This window comes from Eriocheir sinensis, chromosome 34 (genome assembly GCF_024679095.1).
Source record: "Eriocheir sinensis breed Jianghai 21 chromosome 34, ASM2467909v1, whole genome shotgun sequence".
In the NCBI taxonomy this organism is placed as follows: domain Eukaryota; kingdom Metazoa; phylum Arthropoda; class Malacostraca; order Decapoda; family Varunidae; genus Eriocheir; species Eriocheir sinensis.
In genome coordinates this window covers 8,450,632-8,469,662 of record NC_066542.1, presented here as the reverse complement: position 1 = coordinate 8,469,662, position 19,031 = coordinate 8,450,632, and the positions used below count along the sequence as shown (strand labels likewise).

At 44.2% G+C, this 19,031-nt stretch overlaps 1 protein-coding gene across 1 annotated transcript in view; it reads right to left on the bottom strand.

The window, feature by feature from the left end:
• LOC127007023 (nephrin-like) overlaps positions 1-4,735 on the bottom strand; it is a 72,577-nt gene extending 67,842 nt beyond the window's left edge. Inside the window, exon 1 of the mRNA XM_050877503.1 lies at positions 4,590-4,735. Within this exon, the coding sequence (XP_050733460.1) occupies positions 4,590-4,636 (47 nt within the window). The 5' untranslated portion in view covers positions 4,637-4,735. The remainder of the gene's footprint in view (positions 1-4,589) is intronic.
• Between the last annotated feature and the right edge of the window lie 14,296 nt (positions 4,736-19,031).

Sequence of the window (19,031 nt, the reverse complement as noted above, 5' to 3'; positions counted from 1 at the left end):
TGTGTGTGTGTGTGTGTGTGTGTGTGTGTGTGTGTGTGTGTGCATTAATGTGAGGAATCTGGGCACGTTTCCACCTAAAATGACAGACACGTAGCCGACAAATCCTTAAAATATGTGAGTTTTAAGGAAAATTTCAATACTGATGATGATGATGATGATGACAGCGATAAAAATTAGTGGAGACTGCAATGGTAATAATATTTTAAAACATAGAAATAACAATAGATAACAATAATAATGAAAATAATAGATATACTTTTACACTTTTTTTTTTTACAGCAAAGGAGACAGCTCAAGGGCACAAAAAAAGGAAACAATAATAAATAAAAAAAGCCCGCTACTTTACGTACATGCTTCTGGGTAAGAGCTCAAAAGACATGCATATTGTAAAGGGTATTATTAACTGTTTCCAGGAGGACTAAAGTGTGCATGGACCAAGGTGTAGCGCTGCAAATTACACCTATCACTGGAGCGGCAGGAACATGCGGCGAGAGCGAAGCTGAGTCACGTTAATAATTCCCGAACAACGCTGAATATTGCCGGCTGGATATGCTCTGAATGCTCGCTGAAGAGACGAAACTATGATTGACTTTCTCAGGCGTGTGTGACCATCAAGGCGTATTTAAGTAGTTGTGTCATTCTTCTGTCCAAACCTTCACTCTGTCTTGGATTCTGGCGTATTAATCGCTGTCATTCTTCTGTCCAAACCTTCACTCTGTCTTGGATTCTGGCGTATTAATCGCTGTCATTCTTCTGTCCAAACCTGTTGTATCTTGGGGTATTAATCGTTATGTTATCCTTCAGTCCAAACCTTCACTCTGTCTTGGATTCTGGCGTATTAAAATCGTTTTGTCATTCTTCTGTCCAAACCTTCACTCTGTCTTGTATCCTGGCGTATTAAAATCGTTATGCCATGCTTCTGTCCAAACCTTCGCTCCGTCTCTTACTCAGTCGTGCTCAAGAATAGTCGCTTCCTCTGTTTCTACCCGAAGTTTTCACATATTCAGAGCTGCCAGATTTAGGACCGTGTTTGTTCTCTGAAGTAGGAGCGAAGTGCTTTAACTCTCTTTTCTCTCTCCAGTCCGTAAATTATTTGCGTCGTAATTCTACAGCGCAATAAAGGAAGCGCCCACGACCTTCTCTCCGTCGCCAACCGGGAAAGTCTTCCATAGATTCCTCGAATATAAAATTTGAGAAGATCTTTATATTTTTCAGGACGGGTTTCCTCGACTCAAAACAAGCACCTCGGGTCTAAAGAAATCATCCTATATTTTCAAGGCATTTATATCGCAGAGAAATTATCGCTGTGAATAAAAACCAGTCTCCTTCGAAATCACTGTGCAGACCGAGACTTTTACGTTAACAAATTATTATGGCAGTCAGGCTTTTACGTCGAGATCACTTCTTTTCACACGACGTTTCTTTGGCATAACTTCTCGTTTTTTTTTAAATACGATTCCGGTGTCTTCTGAATTTTCGTTTTAGTATATTTTCTGTATCGTATTTCACCTTTACTTCGCTTTTTCTTCAAACTTGTCCTCCCTTTTTTTTAGTTACGGTCCTCTCTCTCTCCCTCTCCCCCTCTCTCTCTCTCTCTCTCTCTCTCTCTCTCTCTCTCTCTCTCTCCTCCCCCTCTTCCCTCAGAGAGATGGCACCACACTTCACGGCTATTGTGACTCCCAAACTGAAGTCTTCTGTTTCCGCCTGCACAAACTTAGGCGACGGATCACAGAGACGCGCCACATTCCGCTTCATCGCTTTCTGAAAATTTCCTTAACTTCTGAATGGAGCCCCGAGCATAAAACGTCGCCTCCTGCCTCGAATAATACACTTTTCCTACCCGATTTTGATACTTGTAATGCCCTCAGTGCCGCTTGGTTCAACTGAGTAGTGTTTGTGAGACCCGCTTTACCTGGATGAACCTGTTTCCACAATACGAGCTTAAAATCACACTAGAAGGATACATTACGTGCAGAAAACGATAACGCCGTGACAAGCCTGATTTCCTATTGCTTAAGGTAGAGAAACGAGATCAGAATATAAAAGAAAATAAAAGGAAATGAAAAAGAAAAGCTGACAAGGAAAGAAAGGAAAGAGGAGAGAAGAGAAAATAAGAGAAGATTAGAGAAGAGAAGAAAAGAAAATAGAAGAAAAGGGAATAGAAGAAAAGGGAAGAGAAGAAAAGAAGAAAAAAGAAGAAAAGAAGAGAAAAAAGGAAAAGAGAAGAAAATAGATGAGAAAAAAGAGGAGAGAGAGAGAGAGAGAGAGAGAGAGAGAGAGAGAGAGAGAGAGAGAGAGAGAGAGAGAGAGAGAGAGAGAGAGAGAGAGAGAGAGAGAGAGAGAGAGAGAGAGAGAGAGAGAGAAACGCAGGTCGTGGGTGGGAGAGTGGCAGCAATATGCAAAGAAAATTATTAAAATAGAAACGAGGAAAGAATTAAAAAAAATATATAAAAGCAAGGGATATTCAATAAGAGGATTAAAACAAGAAAAGAATCAAGGGATGTGGAAAGAGGGTGGGAAACAATCTGACGAGGAAGGAAGGAGCCAGGGAAGAGAGGAAGGAAGGAGGGAAGAGAGGAAGGAAGGAAGGAAGGAAGGAGAGAGGGAAGATAGGAAGGAAGGAAGGAAGGAAGAGAGGAAGAAAGGAGGGAAGAGGGGAAGGAAGGAAGGAAGGAAGGAGAGAGGGAAGATAGGAAGGAAGGAAGGAAGGAAGAGAGGAAGAAAGGAGGGAAGAGGGGAAGGAAGGAAGGAAGGAGGGAAGAAAGAAAAGGAGGAAGGGTGGAAAGAAGGAAACAAGAAAGGAAATTAAGATGGAAGAAAGGAAGGAAGGAAGGAATTGAAGAAATGTAGGAAGGAAGATAGAAGGAAATTAAAACTGAAGGAAGAAAGACAGGGAAGATAGGAAGAAGGAAGGAATGCAGGAAAGAAGGAACAGACAGATAGAGGAACAGAGGAAGATACGAGTTAACGAAAGAAAGAAGAAAGGAGCGAACAGACAAAGAGAGTGAGGATTGAACGAAGGGAATGATCACTGACGGAAGGAGGGAAGAGAGAAGGAAGAGAGGATGGAAGGAAGAAAGGATGAAACTAAGGAAGGAAAGGAGATAAAGTAGAAGGGAAGAAAGGAAGGGAAATAAGAAGGAAAAAATAGGAACGGATGGATGAAAGGAAACAGATAAAATAGACGAAAGAAAAGAAAAGAAAGAAGTAAGGAAGGGAGGAATCAGATAAGGAAGAATGGATGGAACAACAGAAACATGAAAGAAATTATTAAAATACGAATAATAAAAGTTGAAATTATGAAAATGAAGATACGCAAATGAGTAAAAAATGGAAACTCAAGAGGAATATAATGGCATGAAAAATGGGAAAATGAATGAGGATATATACGAATGAAGGGAGAAAGGGAGGAAACAAATGAATGATGAAAGAATGAATATGAAAAGCGCAAGAGATAGAAAGAGAAAACCGAGATAAAAGAAAGGATACAAAACAGAAAGAAGAATAAAAAGAAGCATAACAAATAACAGGCGTGAAATCATAATGGCAGGAAGAGATGGACTGGAGGAAGAGAAAACAACAACAACAACAAAAAAGACGAAGACCAGAAGGAGATATAAGACAGAAAGAAGAATAAAAAAGAGGAATAACAGATAACAGGCGTGGAATTATAATGGCGGGAAGAGATGCAGCGGAGGAGGAGAGGAACAGAAAAGACGAAGACCAGGAAATGAAGAAAAAAACACAAGGAAAAAATGAAGGGAAAAAAGATAATGCCTCCTAATGAAGCGGAAGTTTGCCAGACGAGAAAATAATGGAAAGGAGGACATGAAGTGAGGCAAGAAATGTGAGTTGAAAATGAAAGAAAAGGAGAAATTGATGAAAATAAAGAAACTGAAAGGAAAAGAGAGAAAAAAAGGGAGAAATAAGAAAAAGTGGAAATGGAAATACAAGAGGGATGTAATTATTATGGAGAAAAATTGATGCTGATGAGAATAAATGATACGTCGATATATCCTTGTATGAAATTTGAAAAGGAACAAGGCATTAGCAGAGTACACAAATATTTCGTCTCCTTATGTAACGTGCTTTGTTCCTATGTACAGTCAATGCAAGGAGTTAATCGCGACGATCTACAACTCAATTTAAAGGAGCATTAGCAGAATACAGAGATATTTCTTCTTCTTGTGTAACCTGTTTAGTTCTAATCTACAATCAATACAAGTTCTTCGCCACGTGCTTGTACTTAGTTACGAAACCATAATTAGTAGTCAGGTTCATGCACAGTCTCTCTCTCTCTCTCTCTCTCTCTCTCTCTCTCTCTCTCTCTCTCACACACACACACACGCAAAAAAACGATACAGCTGTGGACAAAAGCATTAACAAAGTACACAGCTCTTTTCTCTTCTTGGGTAACCTGCTTCGTTCTAATCTACAATCAATACAAGTACATCCCCACATGCTTGTACTCAATTACGAAACCCGAATTAGTAGTCAAGATCATACACGCTGGTTATTTCTTTCTCTCTCTCTCTCACACACACACACACACACACACACACAAGGTGCAGCTCTGGCCTTGGACTCACGTGTAGATGGGGATCCTGTTGTTCCTCCGATACCACAGCACCAACATTGGGTCATCGTCTGCTTGTTTGGGGTTTGGGCGACACGGCAGCTCCGCCCGGCCGCCCACCACAACCCACACCGCCTCCGAGGAATCTGAGGGAGAAAAGGCACGTGGTGAGGGAGAGAGGCAGGAGTGAGATTTGAAAGATTTAATGATAATGCAAAGACACCAACGGGTTCTTGTTCCTCTTAAACACATTTGTATTTGGGATTCTTTTTTTATTGTTTCATTAGTTGTTTTTTTTACAGCAAAGGAGACAGCACAAGAGCACAAAAAAGGAAACAACAATAAAAAAAAGGCCCGCTACTCGTTGCTCCTGTAAAGAATCCGAAGAGGTGGCCGAAAGAGCAGTCAATTACGTGAGAAGAGGTGTCCTGATACCTTCCTCTTGAATGTTACTTATTAGTGTTTACCTTCTTCTGTGTAGGCTATTTGGGAAACCTTATTGTCCATTTTTTATTGGAGCCAGACCAAAGAAAGAAATTTTGTAACGGAATATGTGTGTTGTGGTCGATAATGAACTAACTAACTATAACAAGAACACAGGTATCAGTGCGTATAATTAAGGTTCATACGAAATATGCACAGAACGCAGTGGAATCTGACTCCACGGGAAGAAAAAATATAAAGATTCCCTTTGAGATTAGATATGATAAATGGAATGATAGTGAGTCAAGTTTGTGCACATAATATAGTGACTAATATTGTTTGTAAGGCGTTGAAGTGCTTTGAAATGATCTGTCAACCGCTTTTTTTCGCTCATATATATTTTTTCTTCTCCCCATACAAGAACCAACCTATTAAAAACTAATCAGCCCTACCAGAAAAAAACTGCCCATACCCACACCTGGCCCGATCATTCGTATGCGGAGGGGAGCATCGCTAACGCGGCGCTATAAGTACACCCGTTACGTAGCATGCGAGTACAACAATGTAAGGTTATTTCACACGCGAGGTGACCCAGGGTAGTTGTAAGTAGCCATATATAGAAACAGTAAAAATAATTCAATGTTGCCGGTGTCCTTTAACGAAATGAAACCCCCTCAAAATCTCAGCGGCCCCTGATCCCTCCTAAGCAGCTTTACACGAACTCCAACTTCTGGCAATAACCCCCGAGCTTCCTTCCTCCCTGCTCGTCCTTCGTCCTTCTCCCAGCCACAGTCCACCCTCGTGACCTTAAATCCCAGGCTATTCTCAGATGCTCGCTGATGGCGCAACACCTGGACACGTGCACACTCGTAAAGGCACAGACGCCGCCAGGGTGCTTAACCTGACAGCCATACTGTGTTTGCAGCACTACTGCAGATGTTTGCCATGCCAGGACACTGCCTCGTGCTTGCTTGTGCGGGCAGGGCACGGGGGAGCAAGGCCTCGTCTGGACTCTTGAGTAGCCAGCCTGGAAGGTCAGACAGCCACCGATGAGCCGCGATATTTTACTCACATTATTGGGATGTTTTTCCTTCCATCATTGTTGTTATCTTGAAATAAGTTAAGATTTTTCATATATAAAATGTCTTGAGTGAGCCCACTATGCAGTACATCAAGATGAATAATAACCATCACGAGACATGGACACTGACCAAGTCTCTGAAATAGAAAGTAACTAGCGCCGAGACAGGGAGGGAGTGTTCAAGGAATCATTTTCAAAGACTTAAAAAAAAACTGTAAATGGATAAGCGAACAAACCAAAGATATTATAAGGTTATTAACATATATCTCAAGACGGCTAAAAGGAAGAACTAGGCATGGAGAGGACGCATGGTGAAGAGAGGCGTCAACATATGGACACAAAAAGGGAGACACTGGAAAAGTAGTGCCAAAAAATATATCCAAGGCACGTCAATTCCTCGGACGGTTAAATTTATAGTCAGTCCGTCACACACTCTGTTATCTCCTCATTCGTAGGCAATTTGTACCGCCTTGATACTTGACCATTCGCCGGGGGTTACTGTCAATTCGAGGCACACACCACCAGCACCAGGCCACGCGTGCCATGACTCCCGCGGGCCATTACCGTGCGGCGTCATGGACCTTCGTGACCCTCGCTAAGCTGCCTCTGCTCCCGGTGAGGCTTGGCAGTCGTCTGGGGCCTCGAGGGTGTAAGAAGCTTAGAACGCAATGCACGTGAGGGCAGTGAAGTATTCCGAGCTCGTACCCTTCACCACACACACACACACACACACACACACACACACACACACACACACACACACACACACACGCACGCACGCAGGCACCGATTCAAACAAAGACACGAGTGATGAATTGCTCATAAATTGAAGAACCATCTAATCTGATATTCGATAAAACACACCTCCATCACACGCCATCAATATAAATCGCAGATACAAATCATCAGCAAAGCCGCGGCCATAAGTGCCACGGCCATCCCTCCCTCTTCTATCACATCCCCTCTCCCCTCCCCCTCCCCACCACCACCACCACCACCATCACCACCCCCATCACCACCACCAAACCCATCACCACCACTACCACCACCACCACCATCACCACCACTGTCATCACCACCACCAAACCTCGATCATCCCTTCCACTTCTACCCCACAAGCACTACCTCCATCACCACCACTACCACCACCACCACCACCATCACCACCACTGTCATCACCGCCAAACCTCGATCATCCCTTCCACTTCTACCCCACAAGCACTACCTCCATCACCACCACTACCACCACCACCACCATCACCACCCTAATCACCACCACTAAACCACGATCATCCCTTCCACTTCTACCTTCAAGCACTTCCACCTTCAACACCACTACCACCACCATCACCACCCTCATCACCACCACCATACAACGATCATCCCTCTTACTCCTACCCATAAGCACTCACCTTCAACACCACTGCCACCACCACTACCACCATCACCACCCTCATCACCACCACCATACAACGATCATCCCTCTTATTTCTACCCATAAGCACGCACCTTCAACACCACTACCATCACCACCACTATCACCACTATCACCACCACCACCACTGTCACCACCACCACCATCACCACAACCTTAAACAACAGCTATGCCACTTACCCGACTTCGACTCATGTTCAAGAGTGAGAGAAAAAAAAACTGTTATTGAATCTCTCTTAACGCAGCCTCACCCTTGACCTCCATGCATCCGAACCCTTGACGCTGGACGAGGGATGCATGATACTGTTGTTGCTGGTTAGGTAATAGGAGTGATGGTGGTGATGGTGATGGTGATGTCGAGGGGGCTTTCGGGGTGGGGTGGGGGGGGGTGAGTGGAGAGGTCAGAAAGGCTAGCCAGAAGGTCCCTCTATCTATCTATCTATCTATCTATATCTATCTCCAGGGGGTCATACATTTTCATTTCCTCATGCATGGTAAACCTCGGCCCACAAATCCATCTCATTCGTCGGATTTAGATTTACACACACAAAGCCCCCTATGAAAAAAGTGTGAATGCGTCTCTCTCTCTCTCTCTCTCTCTCTCTCTCTCTCTCTCTCTCTCTCTCTCTCTCTCTCTCTCTCTCTCTCTCTCTCTCTCTCTCTCTCTCTCTCTCTCTCTCTCTCTCTCTCTCTCTCTCTCTCTCTCTCTCTCTCTGTGTGTGTGTGTGTGTGTGTGTGTGTGTGTGTGTGTGTTTATCGTGGAAGTGTACACATACAAGTCCCCATCTAACACACAGTATGCATAAATAAGAACACTTTGACTATATCTCCAACAACGACAACAACAACAGCACCAGGAAGCACAATAACAACCCCAAATAAAAGGAATAATGATAAATACAACACTAACAACAATGAACGAGGATATACAAAACGTCACAAATATAACAGAAAAAAATTAATCTCGGCAACACACTTCAGGTCATCTGTTGCAGCAATAACACAGATGCTGCGACTACTGCCGGTACAATGGCCTCTCGTCCTCCTCCTCCTGCTCTTTCCTTTCTTTTATGCCTCCTCCTCCTTGTCTTGCTCTCCCCTCTACTTTCCTTTAATGCCTCCTCCTCCTCCTTATGGTTCATCACATATTCTAAGCTCCACGATTATATAAGTGAGGCTGAGAAGTGTGTGTGTGTGTGTGTGTGTGTGTACTAGCCCCGCGCCCCTAGTGAGGTAAGACGGTCCATCAGGTGCAGGGTCTGGCAATAAAGAGAGTCGTCCCCCGCGCGAGATGTCTGGAGTTACTTGTCCCTCGGCGTGGCTGGGAGGAGCCTCGACTAAGGGCAGGGGAGTGGAGAGATAGGTCGACAGATAGATAGAGATGGATAGAGATAGATAGTGAGAGAGAGAAAGATCCATGCCTTAAGAGATAGCGGGAAATAGAATTGTACCTTGATAATGGGAGAAAGAGAGAGGGGAGGGGAAGGAGGGGTGAAGATAAATGCCTTGAGAGAGGAGGGAGAATGGGATTTGTCTTGAGAGAGAGAGGTAGAGAGTCGGTAAGGAGGAAGAAGCTATGAGAGAGGAAGAGAGTGAAGAAGGAGGAAGAAGTTACGTTATTAGAAAGCCAGCAAGGAAGGACTTAGAGCTTATGGTAGTGAGACAGGGAAGGGAGAGGCAGAGGGAACGTAGCTCTTTGGGGATGGGGTAGAGATGGGTCCTGAGGCGCTGAAAAGACGAGAGACGGTACGGATGAGTGGGAGGAGGAGGAGGAGGAGGGGGGGAAACATACCTACTCCGAGACAAAGGGGAAATGGAGGAAATAGGACGGGGAGAAAAAAAGTGATGGGGAGAAAAGAGAGTAAATGGAAAGGGGCGCTATGGAAGGTAGAGGTTTGTATACCGAATATTCACTAGTGTCCGTATGTGAAGGAAAACCAACAGAAATTCAAATACACGCGAGGGAAAACGTGGAAATCATAGCGTCCAAAAGGGAAACTCCACGAAACACGCCGCCTGGAGACACCGCGCGAGAGATAAACAGAACGAGAACGAAACAAAGAGAAAGCTAATGGGGAGATAAAAAAAAGTGGAAAATAATATGAAATGGAGGAGATTGGAAGAGAGAGGGAAAGGTGTAAATAGAACAGAAGAAAAGGAGGGACAGAGAAAGGAAGAAAAGGAAATGGAGAGAAAGAAAGAGAAGGGAAATGAAGGAAAAAAGAAAAAAAAGGAGGCAAATGAAAACGAGTGGAGAGAGAGAGAGAGAGAGAGAGAGAGAGAGAGAGAGAGAGAGAGAGAGAGAGAGAGAGAGAGAGAGAGAGAGAGAGAGAGAGAGAGAGAGAGAGAGAGAGAGAGAGAGGGGGGGGGGAGGGGCTGTGAATTAAGAAAAAGAGGGGTGCAGGAACCAATGCTCACAGAGAATTGTATCTTTTTCTCTCTTTTTGTCAACCCGAAAAAATAGTGTTCCTTTCTTTTTTTTGTGTGTGTTGTCTAGCGGTTAGGTTGGTATTCTTTTTGAGGTTGGAGTGTTGGAGCGGGAAAGGTGGCGAGGTTGTGGTTATTATGAGTCTCAACACGTACGTAAAATCGTTAGACTGTGTTGCTCTTAAATGGATGCGAGGCGTGACTGTTCAGTGCATTGGAATTTAACGAACACGAGCCATAATACCGCTCTCTCTCTCTCTCTCTCTCTCTCTCTCTCTCTCTCTGCCGCAACGAACACAACCCACTCCCGGTGATATATATACCAGAGCGAGAGGGTCTTGCAAGCCTACTGAAGACCCTCCCTTATCCTACCCAGTCCGTGTTCTCTGTCTCACTTAACACCAAAGGATAGTTCAGGAAGCTCTCCCAAGACAAATTATCTCACTATCCTCACCAGACTACACACACACACACACACACACACACACACACACACACACACACACACACACACACACACACACACACACAAAGACGACCTGATCCGACTGCACACGCGTCTGAATTCTCCGAACCTGTTTTCAGTCCGCTGGTCAGGTTAGGTCGAGGCTGCCTTGTTAACGTTATTCTGACCCCGTTTACGGCACACCTTCTGCGCCTAACAGGAGAACGGGAGCCGGCCAGGGAAGCGCGTTCATTAAGAGGACATCCGAACGACAGTATTCTCTCTTTTTCATTTCGTAAGTTCTGTCTTTGTATCAGAAAGTGTCACGGCCCTTTTTTTGATGCTAGAATGACCTTTTCCCTATTTTTTCCTATTTTCCTTATTTTTTGTTCATTTTTTCCCATTTTCACCCTATTTTTTATGCTAGAATGAACTTTTTCCCTTTTTCCATATTTTTCCTATTTTTGTTCCTATTTTTCCCCATTTCCCCTTATTTGTTCCTATTTTTCCCTATTTTTTATGCTAGAATGACCTTTTCTTTATTTTTCTTTAATTTGTACATTTTCTTTTCATGTAAAATTGTCACTTGCTGAAAGACGAATAAAAATACTTCTTATTTGCCAAAAGATTATGAAATTTAAAAACGGTTTTATCATTACCTTTTTTTATACTTTTCTTTCCTTTTTCGAGGCATCATGGTACATAGAAAATATAAGTAACAGTCTTCCCAGTAACGTATGAAGGAAATATACACAAACGACTTCCTCTTTTTTAATGAAATTTATATATTCATTTGTCCGTTTCCCGTTCCCATCAAAAAGGCTTCATCGTACCACGAAACAAATAACTCAACTCGTCTGTAAAATACTACGAAGCATCAAAGCGACTTTCTTCCCTTTTTTCTTGCTGCGCTTTTCTAGTCAAGCCAAACATTTTTCTCCACCGTTCCAAAAGATATATAACACTTGCAACAACGTGCAATACAATAGCGAAAAAAAAAAAAAAAACGTCCAGACAGTCAACGCTCTCCTCTGAAAAACGATTCAAAACTATCGGTTCATCCTGACACTTCAACTGCAGCACAAAATAAAGAAGAGTAAACCGATACTACACATATACAAGAAACTTTCAGACAGAGTGCAGTGCGTTGGCGCGGAGTAGCAGCGAGCCATGCAGCCACTCTCACTAACAGTTCCCGGGTGATAACATTCCGATGGCCGGGGATTCGAGGCTCGGCTTTCATACAAGAGCTACAAGTGGAGTGAACACCGACCTGCCGGCATCTCTCCTGGCTGGGACGAGGGGTGCATTTTTATCATGGGCGGCTGGGGGCATAAGGGCAGGAGGGGGTACGGGAGAGAGGGTTGAGAAAGGTGGAAATACAACACACATATCCGGAATACAGAGGCATTTCCGGCTGACTGGGTGCATTGAAGTATATATATCGAGCCTGTGTGCGTGTATGTATGTGTATGTGTGTACGTGTGTGTGGTGGAGGGGGGGGTAGAGGAGGGCACGGGGGGCGCTCTGTGTGTGTGGGAGTTTCCTTTAAAAGTGTTGATGGAGTGAACTTCATTTTTCTGGGCCGGGAAAAATATCGGTGTTGTAGAGTAGGATGAGGAGGATGAGAAGGATGAGAGGGAGAAGGAAAACAAAGGGGAGAGGAGTTGGCGCCTCTTTCATCTTTTATCTTCACTTTCCCCCCTCCCCCCTCTCATCCCTTTATCCCTTTCCCCATCTTTATTTTCTCCCTTCTTTTTCTCTCCTTCTATCCTTCCTGCTTCACCTTTCCTCCCTTGTTCCTTTCTCTCCTCATCCCTTTCTCTTCTCCTCTTTCTCTTCCGTATTGTTTCCTCCTCTCGTCATTTCCCCATCTTTATTTTCTCCCTTCTTTTTATCTCCTATCCTCCCTGCTTCACCTCTCCTTCCTTGTTCCTTTCTCTCCTCATCCCTTTCCCTCCTCCTCTTTCTCTTCCGTATTGTTTCCTCCTCTCGTCATATCCCTAATCCATTCTTTACACATTCTATTTTTCCTTTCATTATTTCTCCTCGCATCCCTTCCAATCTCCGTCCTTTCTCCTTCCATTTTCATTCTTTCGTTTTCTCTCCTTTCACTCCTTTTTCCACAGTCATTTTTCACTTCTTCCCTCTTCCACTCTCCGCCCCATACCCTGTTTCCATGTCAATATCCCTCCCATTCCTTCCTCTTATTCTCTCTCCTATTTCTCCACATTGTCCTCCTTTCTCTCATGCCTTCCTTTTACACAGTCATTTTTCACTCCTTCCCTCTTCCACTCTCCTCCCATACCCTGTTTCCATGTCAATTTCCCTCCCATTCCTTCCTCTTATTCACTCTCCTCCCATTTCTCCACATTGTCCTCCCTCCTCTCATGTCTTCCTTTGTCCCTCGTCCTTCCATTCCCTTCACTAACCGGCTGTTGACTTGTAACGTCGAGACAGACATATACAAACAGACAGAGAGGGACAGACAGAGACTCCGTACCCTCAGGTCAGCCTCGTTAGCACTCTGGGTACAGCATGACGCAAAAACATGAAGCTTTTGATCTCCATGACGTCGGCAGCTTGCATGAGGGGCAGCGGCGTGAGTCAAGGGTTGGCCCTCTTCATGAGTGACATTTGCGCGAATTATGTTGATGTATTTGGTAAGCTGAGTCATAATCCTGTTAAAGACCCCGAACTAGTGAGGTTGCACGCACGGATACACTAATAACAGAGACCCTGATGCATAGACAAACATCCACTGCATAGCCACCCACCCCTGCGGAACCTAAAATACGAGGGTTTCAATGTGCCGCAGAGGCCATAAAATAAACAAAACGATGGAAATACTAGCGCGTTAAGCATCCCCTCGACATTGCCAAGCGTGAAATATTACAAACATCACAAACAGCTGGAATAAAACAACACTAGCGGAGCGTGACGACAAACAAACAAACAGCGGCGGAGGGACAAACACTAGCGATGCAGAGACAAACACTCGTATGCAGCCCCCTCCTGACAACACCAGCAGGGTCACCATCAGCTCCAACTCTGAGGCGGAGTATTGCGAGACGAGTCACGGAACGGGGATCAAGGGTGCGTGGTTGAGAGTGTTATGTTGATGCCGCAGATGATGATGGGGAGTTAGCAGTGGTGGTGGTGGTGGTGGTGGTAGTGGTGATGGTAGTGATATTATTGGTAAGGGTAGCAAGCTTCTCTCTATTATAAAACTTGCACTGCGGGGAGAATATGTAATGACCATGGAGTACTGGAATATAGCAGCTCCCCTTTAATCACTCTCAGAAAACGTATGATATGGGTAAAATAAATGAGTGCCAAGGGGAAAGTAGACAAGCAAATTCCTTTTTATTTGCTGCACTTAAAGAGAACGGAAGCTGAGGAAATAGAAAAAAATATAATATCGCAAAACTTAGGCAAGGCAAAGGCGGATAGCAACACAACCTTTAATAACTTTTAGTAGACAAAATAAGAGAGAAAACAACACTCGACAGCTTGGCGTCTTCTCTCACTGGACGTTTCTCTCGCCACCAGACACTTAATTCAAGGTGAGTTAGCAGGTACCGCGGGAAAAACAGAGGGGTCAGGGATGGCCGCGTTAACGTCTGGGGTCGGACATTAGCTAAGAGGGAAGGCGGGAAATCACCTGAACTATGGTTTAATGAAAGGGCAAACAGGTGAGTTATTCAGGTGTTGGAGGGGAAAACCCGCGGCATTATTCTGGACACATACATACACACACACACATACACACACATGCACAAACACACACATACACACACACAATGAAACAGACAGATAGATAAATAGATCGATCAATAGAAACACAGATATACATATACACCTACAAACAAACATGCGCAAACAGACACAGACAAACATAGACAAAAAGACAGGACAGACAGACAGACAGACAGACAGAAAGACAAACAGACGAATAAGTATACACAAATGAACCTAATTTTAGAGACAACGAGGCACATTCATTACCGTACTCACCGCATGCTAAACAGACAGACCAACGGAGAGCTACTAGCAAACGCACAGACACACAAACACACACTGACAAAATAAGGGACGTCTCGCTGAACTTCGCAAGCCAGATGGTAGTTTGAGCTTCTCCTTCACAGCAGTCTTATCATAATTATCGTAACTCTTGCAGTGACGCGATATGATAGGCGAAAGGAGGAATATTTAAGTGACTCCTGAAAGTGTATTGTTCTGGTCATATTACAGTACGCATTACCAGTGGTGTAGTAGTAGTAGTAGTAGTGGTAGTAGTAGAAGTAGTAATAGTAGTAGTAGTAGCAGTAGTTGTAGTAGCATCTATCTTTCGGCCACTTATCTGAACTCTTCTAAAGGAGCAGCGAGTAGCGGGCTTTTTTTTTTATTATATTTTCCTTTTCCCTTGAGCTGTTTCCTTTGCTGTAAAAAAGTTGTTGTTGTTATTATTGTTATTTACGTTGTAGTATCAGCAGTATCACCGTCATTGTAGCCGTGGTCATCAGTACGCTCGTTATTGCCGGGCAGAAAGACAAAGCTGTGTTTCGCTATTACAAGCCTCACGGACGTCGGCGCACAAATTCATTATTCAGAACGGTAAAATAAAACCCTGACCATTTATACTTTTACATCAGTGGAACCGCTCCGTTAATTTTACATTCGAATCACAAGAGAATGCCTGGAAAAGGTTCATTGATAAAGATATATGTAAGGGGATCTCTGTTTGTTGTGTGTGGTTGTTGGTGTTGGTGGTGGTGGTGGTGATGTGTTGTTGGTGTTGGTGGTGGTGGTGGTGATGTGTTGTTGGTGTTGTATATATATAAAAAAAACTTCCTACATCACCACGTCGACTATTTTATTCTTTCGCCAACCCAATGCTTGTATCACGTTGGGCAGGCTTTCAACCTTTACTCTGCGGTGCTCCTCGTGAATAAAAGACGAACACTAGCACTGAAGTTGAGGATGAATTATTCCCGAAGTGACGGACAGCACTGTGGTATATTTGCGAGTCAAAATAGCACATCACTTCCGTCTGCCCTTCTCTAAAACACAGTCTGCAAGGAAAGTAAATCATTCTGCATAATTATGAACTAGGAATAGTCTAAAACCAAGCATTATATTCTATTTAGCTTCGGTATTCTTTCCTCCATCGTTAATTAGGTAGTTGATAGTTTTGTAAGAACTGTAACACCATGAAGAAGAAGAAGTAAAAACCTGTTGTATCTTTTTATGTATTTTAATATGGAATAAGCCTAACACGATATGATACATGACCTGATATATGACCAACGTGACGACAGCGATCAATGTTCCATACCCGTGTCTCGCATGTGAGGTACGATAATAGTTTGTGGTCTTCAGGGGACGTGACAGAGAGGGAAGTTCAAATCAATAGTCACCACTCGGGACAAATGTCGTAACCTATCATTTCCATCCTTGATCTGATAATTCGAGAGTGAGACCACCAAATAAATAAACAAATAGATAAAACTGACCAGCCTGAAATCGACAAAGCTGAAAACGAATCACGGTAGAGCCAGAAAAAATAATGTTATAAAGGTCACAGGAACAATTTGTGTGTTAGAAATAAATGATAAAGGTTAGAGTAAAAGTTTTAACCAGAGACACATAAGTTTTAAGTAGAAGCCAAAGAACAACTAATTAACTAAGAAAATTTGCACTGAGTCGAAATAATATGGTAAAACAAGAAGAAAAAAATATATACCGCATAACTAAACCTCTGAAACCACAGTAACGTCGAAATCAAGAAGCTGTGGAGGGCCAGACATAAGAAGGATGGAAAAAAAAAGTTCCTCTAGAAACGGCTAACTTCGTGTGAGCTGCATGCATCTGAGAGCGTGAATTATGCATTATGAAGGACGTGCAGCAAAAGCGGGGCCTCGAACAACACAATTTGCAAAGTTTAGTCCAGTTGGAGCAAGTGGTGCAGCCTCGAGAATGTCTGGAAGTGTGAAGGAGAAACTGGGTCGAGGCGGTAAAGGTGAGGAGACCCGGAACTTAAGGTCGGTATTATGACACTTTCGCTTCTCACATCAGCTATTTCTAAAGGTCGAAGAGGGCATCAATCGGGTTTTATTGAGTGTTTCTTTAGGTTCACGGCACAGAGGAAGGGTCAGACTACCACCAGGGAGGTAAAACTACTACTGGAAATCCCCAAAACTCCTATGAAAGCCTTGTCAAATATGTGTTCTTGGGCGACGAAATGTTTAGTAATACGGCCAAATATTATGTGTCGTGTCTCCGGGGCCTCAGTATTCGGGTCAACGAACGCGAGGGTTTATTTGAAGGCTTCCTCCTCCGCCCTCCCGTCCTTGTTCTGCAGTAAAGGAAACATCTCAAGGACAATAAACGAAGAAAGAATGAAACCCCCCAGCCTAAGTTATGCTCCTGGATACGCAAAAAGGAGGAGTGGCCAAAAGAGAGGTCAGTTTCGACTGGAGAGGTGTTCTGATACTCCCCTCACCTCCATCCGTCCGTCTTCCTCCATACCTCACCCTGACACCTTATCGCGGCGGTAAATCACGTCCCCGTCCAGCTTCACTCCATAACTCACCCATAACGCCTCAAATCACCACCCATACACCCCACAACACCCCGAAAACTATTAGATATTTCCCTCAATGCACTCTCGTTACTCTTTCTTCCCGTATGATTCTCACCACGCCACTCACACAGTCTCGTTCTGTAATCAAGGGTATAGCAAGAAGAGGAAGTGGGTTAGTGGAGAAAGTACAGTTGGGGGAAAAGGAGAGACTGTAGGAATGCACAGATGTATGGTGTAGCTTCTTTAATTGTTCCTTGTACAACCATGACTACCTTATTTTGTCTCCTTCCACTACCCACTCACTAATTTCCCATACCCCGTCTACCCGTACACCCTTCACTCAGCCTCTGTTCTGTCCTATCCCACCCTCAACCAGTCACTCAACCCACAAAACGACCGCAATCAATCAATCACCCGCGTCAAGTACCCCATCAATCTGTGCTCCCCTTTCCATGGGCTCTCTCACCTCCCTTCCCTGCTCACCCTCTCTCTCGATCCAATGTCACTTAAACACAATTGGCCTCACAAACATGACCTCCCGGCTTCCCCTAACCCCGGCATCATGCATTTCCTTTCCCATGAGCTCCGTCACCCTCCCACCAGGCCTTGTCTCCACCGTTACTCATCCTCAGAACCTATGCACTTACTCACTACGTACTAACTATTCACGCTACTCGTTCTCCCTTCCTCACGTGGTCACACACACTCACCCGGCCTGGTCTCGCAAATAACACACCCTTTCTCTCACAAACTCATATTTTTCCTTATTTTTTCTACCCACAACTATGCCATTCTAGAACCTCAGAACATACACCCTTACTCACCCTATTAGCCTCATCTTTCACTCTCCCTTCTTCCCTTCCTGGCCTGGTCTCGCTAGTAAAACACCCTTTCCCTTACAAACTCATATTTTTCTTTACTTTTTTCCACCAACAACTATGGCATTCAACAAAAAACTCAGACTTACTCAACTACTCAACCTCATCTTGCACTCCCTTTTTTCTCTTCCTGGCCTGGTCTCGCTAGTAACACATCCTTTCCCTTACAAACTTATATTTTTCTTTGCTTTCCCTACTCAAAACTATGCCATTCCACTAAAGCCTCAGAACCTATACTCTTGCTCATTGTATTCATCCTATAATGCACTCCCTCCCTCTCTCCCAACTCTCTTCTCCCTATCATGCATTCTCTCCCTCTCTCCCTACACTCCCTTTTCTCTATCATGCACGCCCTCCCTCTCTCCCTACACTCTCCCTTTTCTTTATCATGCACGCCCTCCCTCTCTCCCTACACTCTCTCCCTTCTACCTATCATGCACTCCCTCCCTCTCTCCCAACACTCTCCTTTCTCCCTACCATGCACTCTCCCCTTCTCTACCAACACTGTCTCCCTTCTCCCCTTGGTCACACACACTCCCACTGCCTGGTCTCGCGAGTAACACACTCTCTCCCTCACCATCTCATATTTTCCTTTACTCTTCCTACCCACAACTATGCCATTCCACCAGAACCAATCAGCCTCGCCATCGTCCCCACCGCCATCCACTCAGCGCCTTATAACTCGCCTTGCCACTCACCCTCCGCAGTCTGGCCTCCGCTCGCTGTCTCACTCCACCCCGCGAGCCTATCACCCACTTCGTCCTGTCGTAACATTTTCCTTCCTGCGTCACCGTCCAAACCTGTACCCTTCCTCCTGCACTCTCTCTTCCTCCCTCCCTTCCCTATCGGTGGTACATGACAGCCCAGCAGCAACACACAACATCGCGTCCCGTCTATGGTGTGTTAGTTATGCTTTTTTATTCACAGCGTACTAGAATAGATTTTTAGTTGCGTATATTCAAGCTGCTGTACCTGAAAATACCTAGTGACGCCAATGAGTATAAATAATGTTGCGGGCATTCTAGGGTATTTTCAGATAGGATTTTGTTTTTGTTTTATCAACGTAGCTGTGTCATGAGTAGCAGCGACTAGCGGGCTTTTTTTTATTTATTATAGTTTCCTTTTTTGTGCCCTTGAGCTGTCTCCTTTGTTGTAAAAAAATGAGTGCAATTTAACTTTA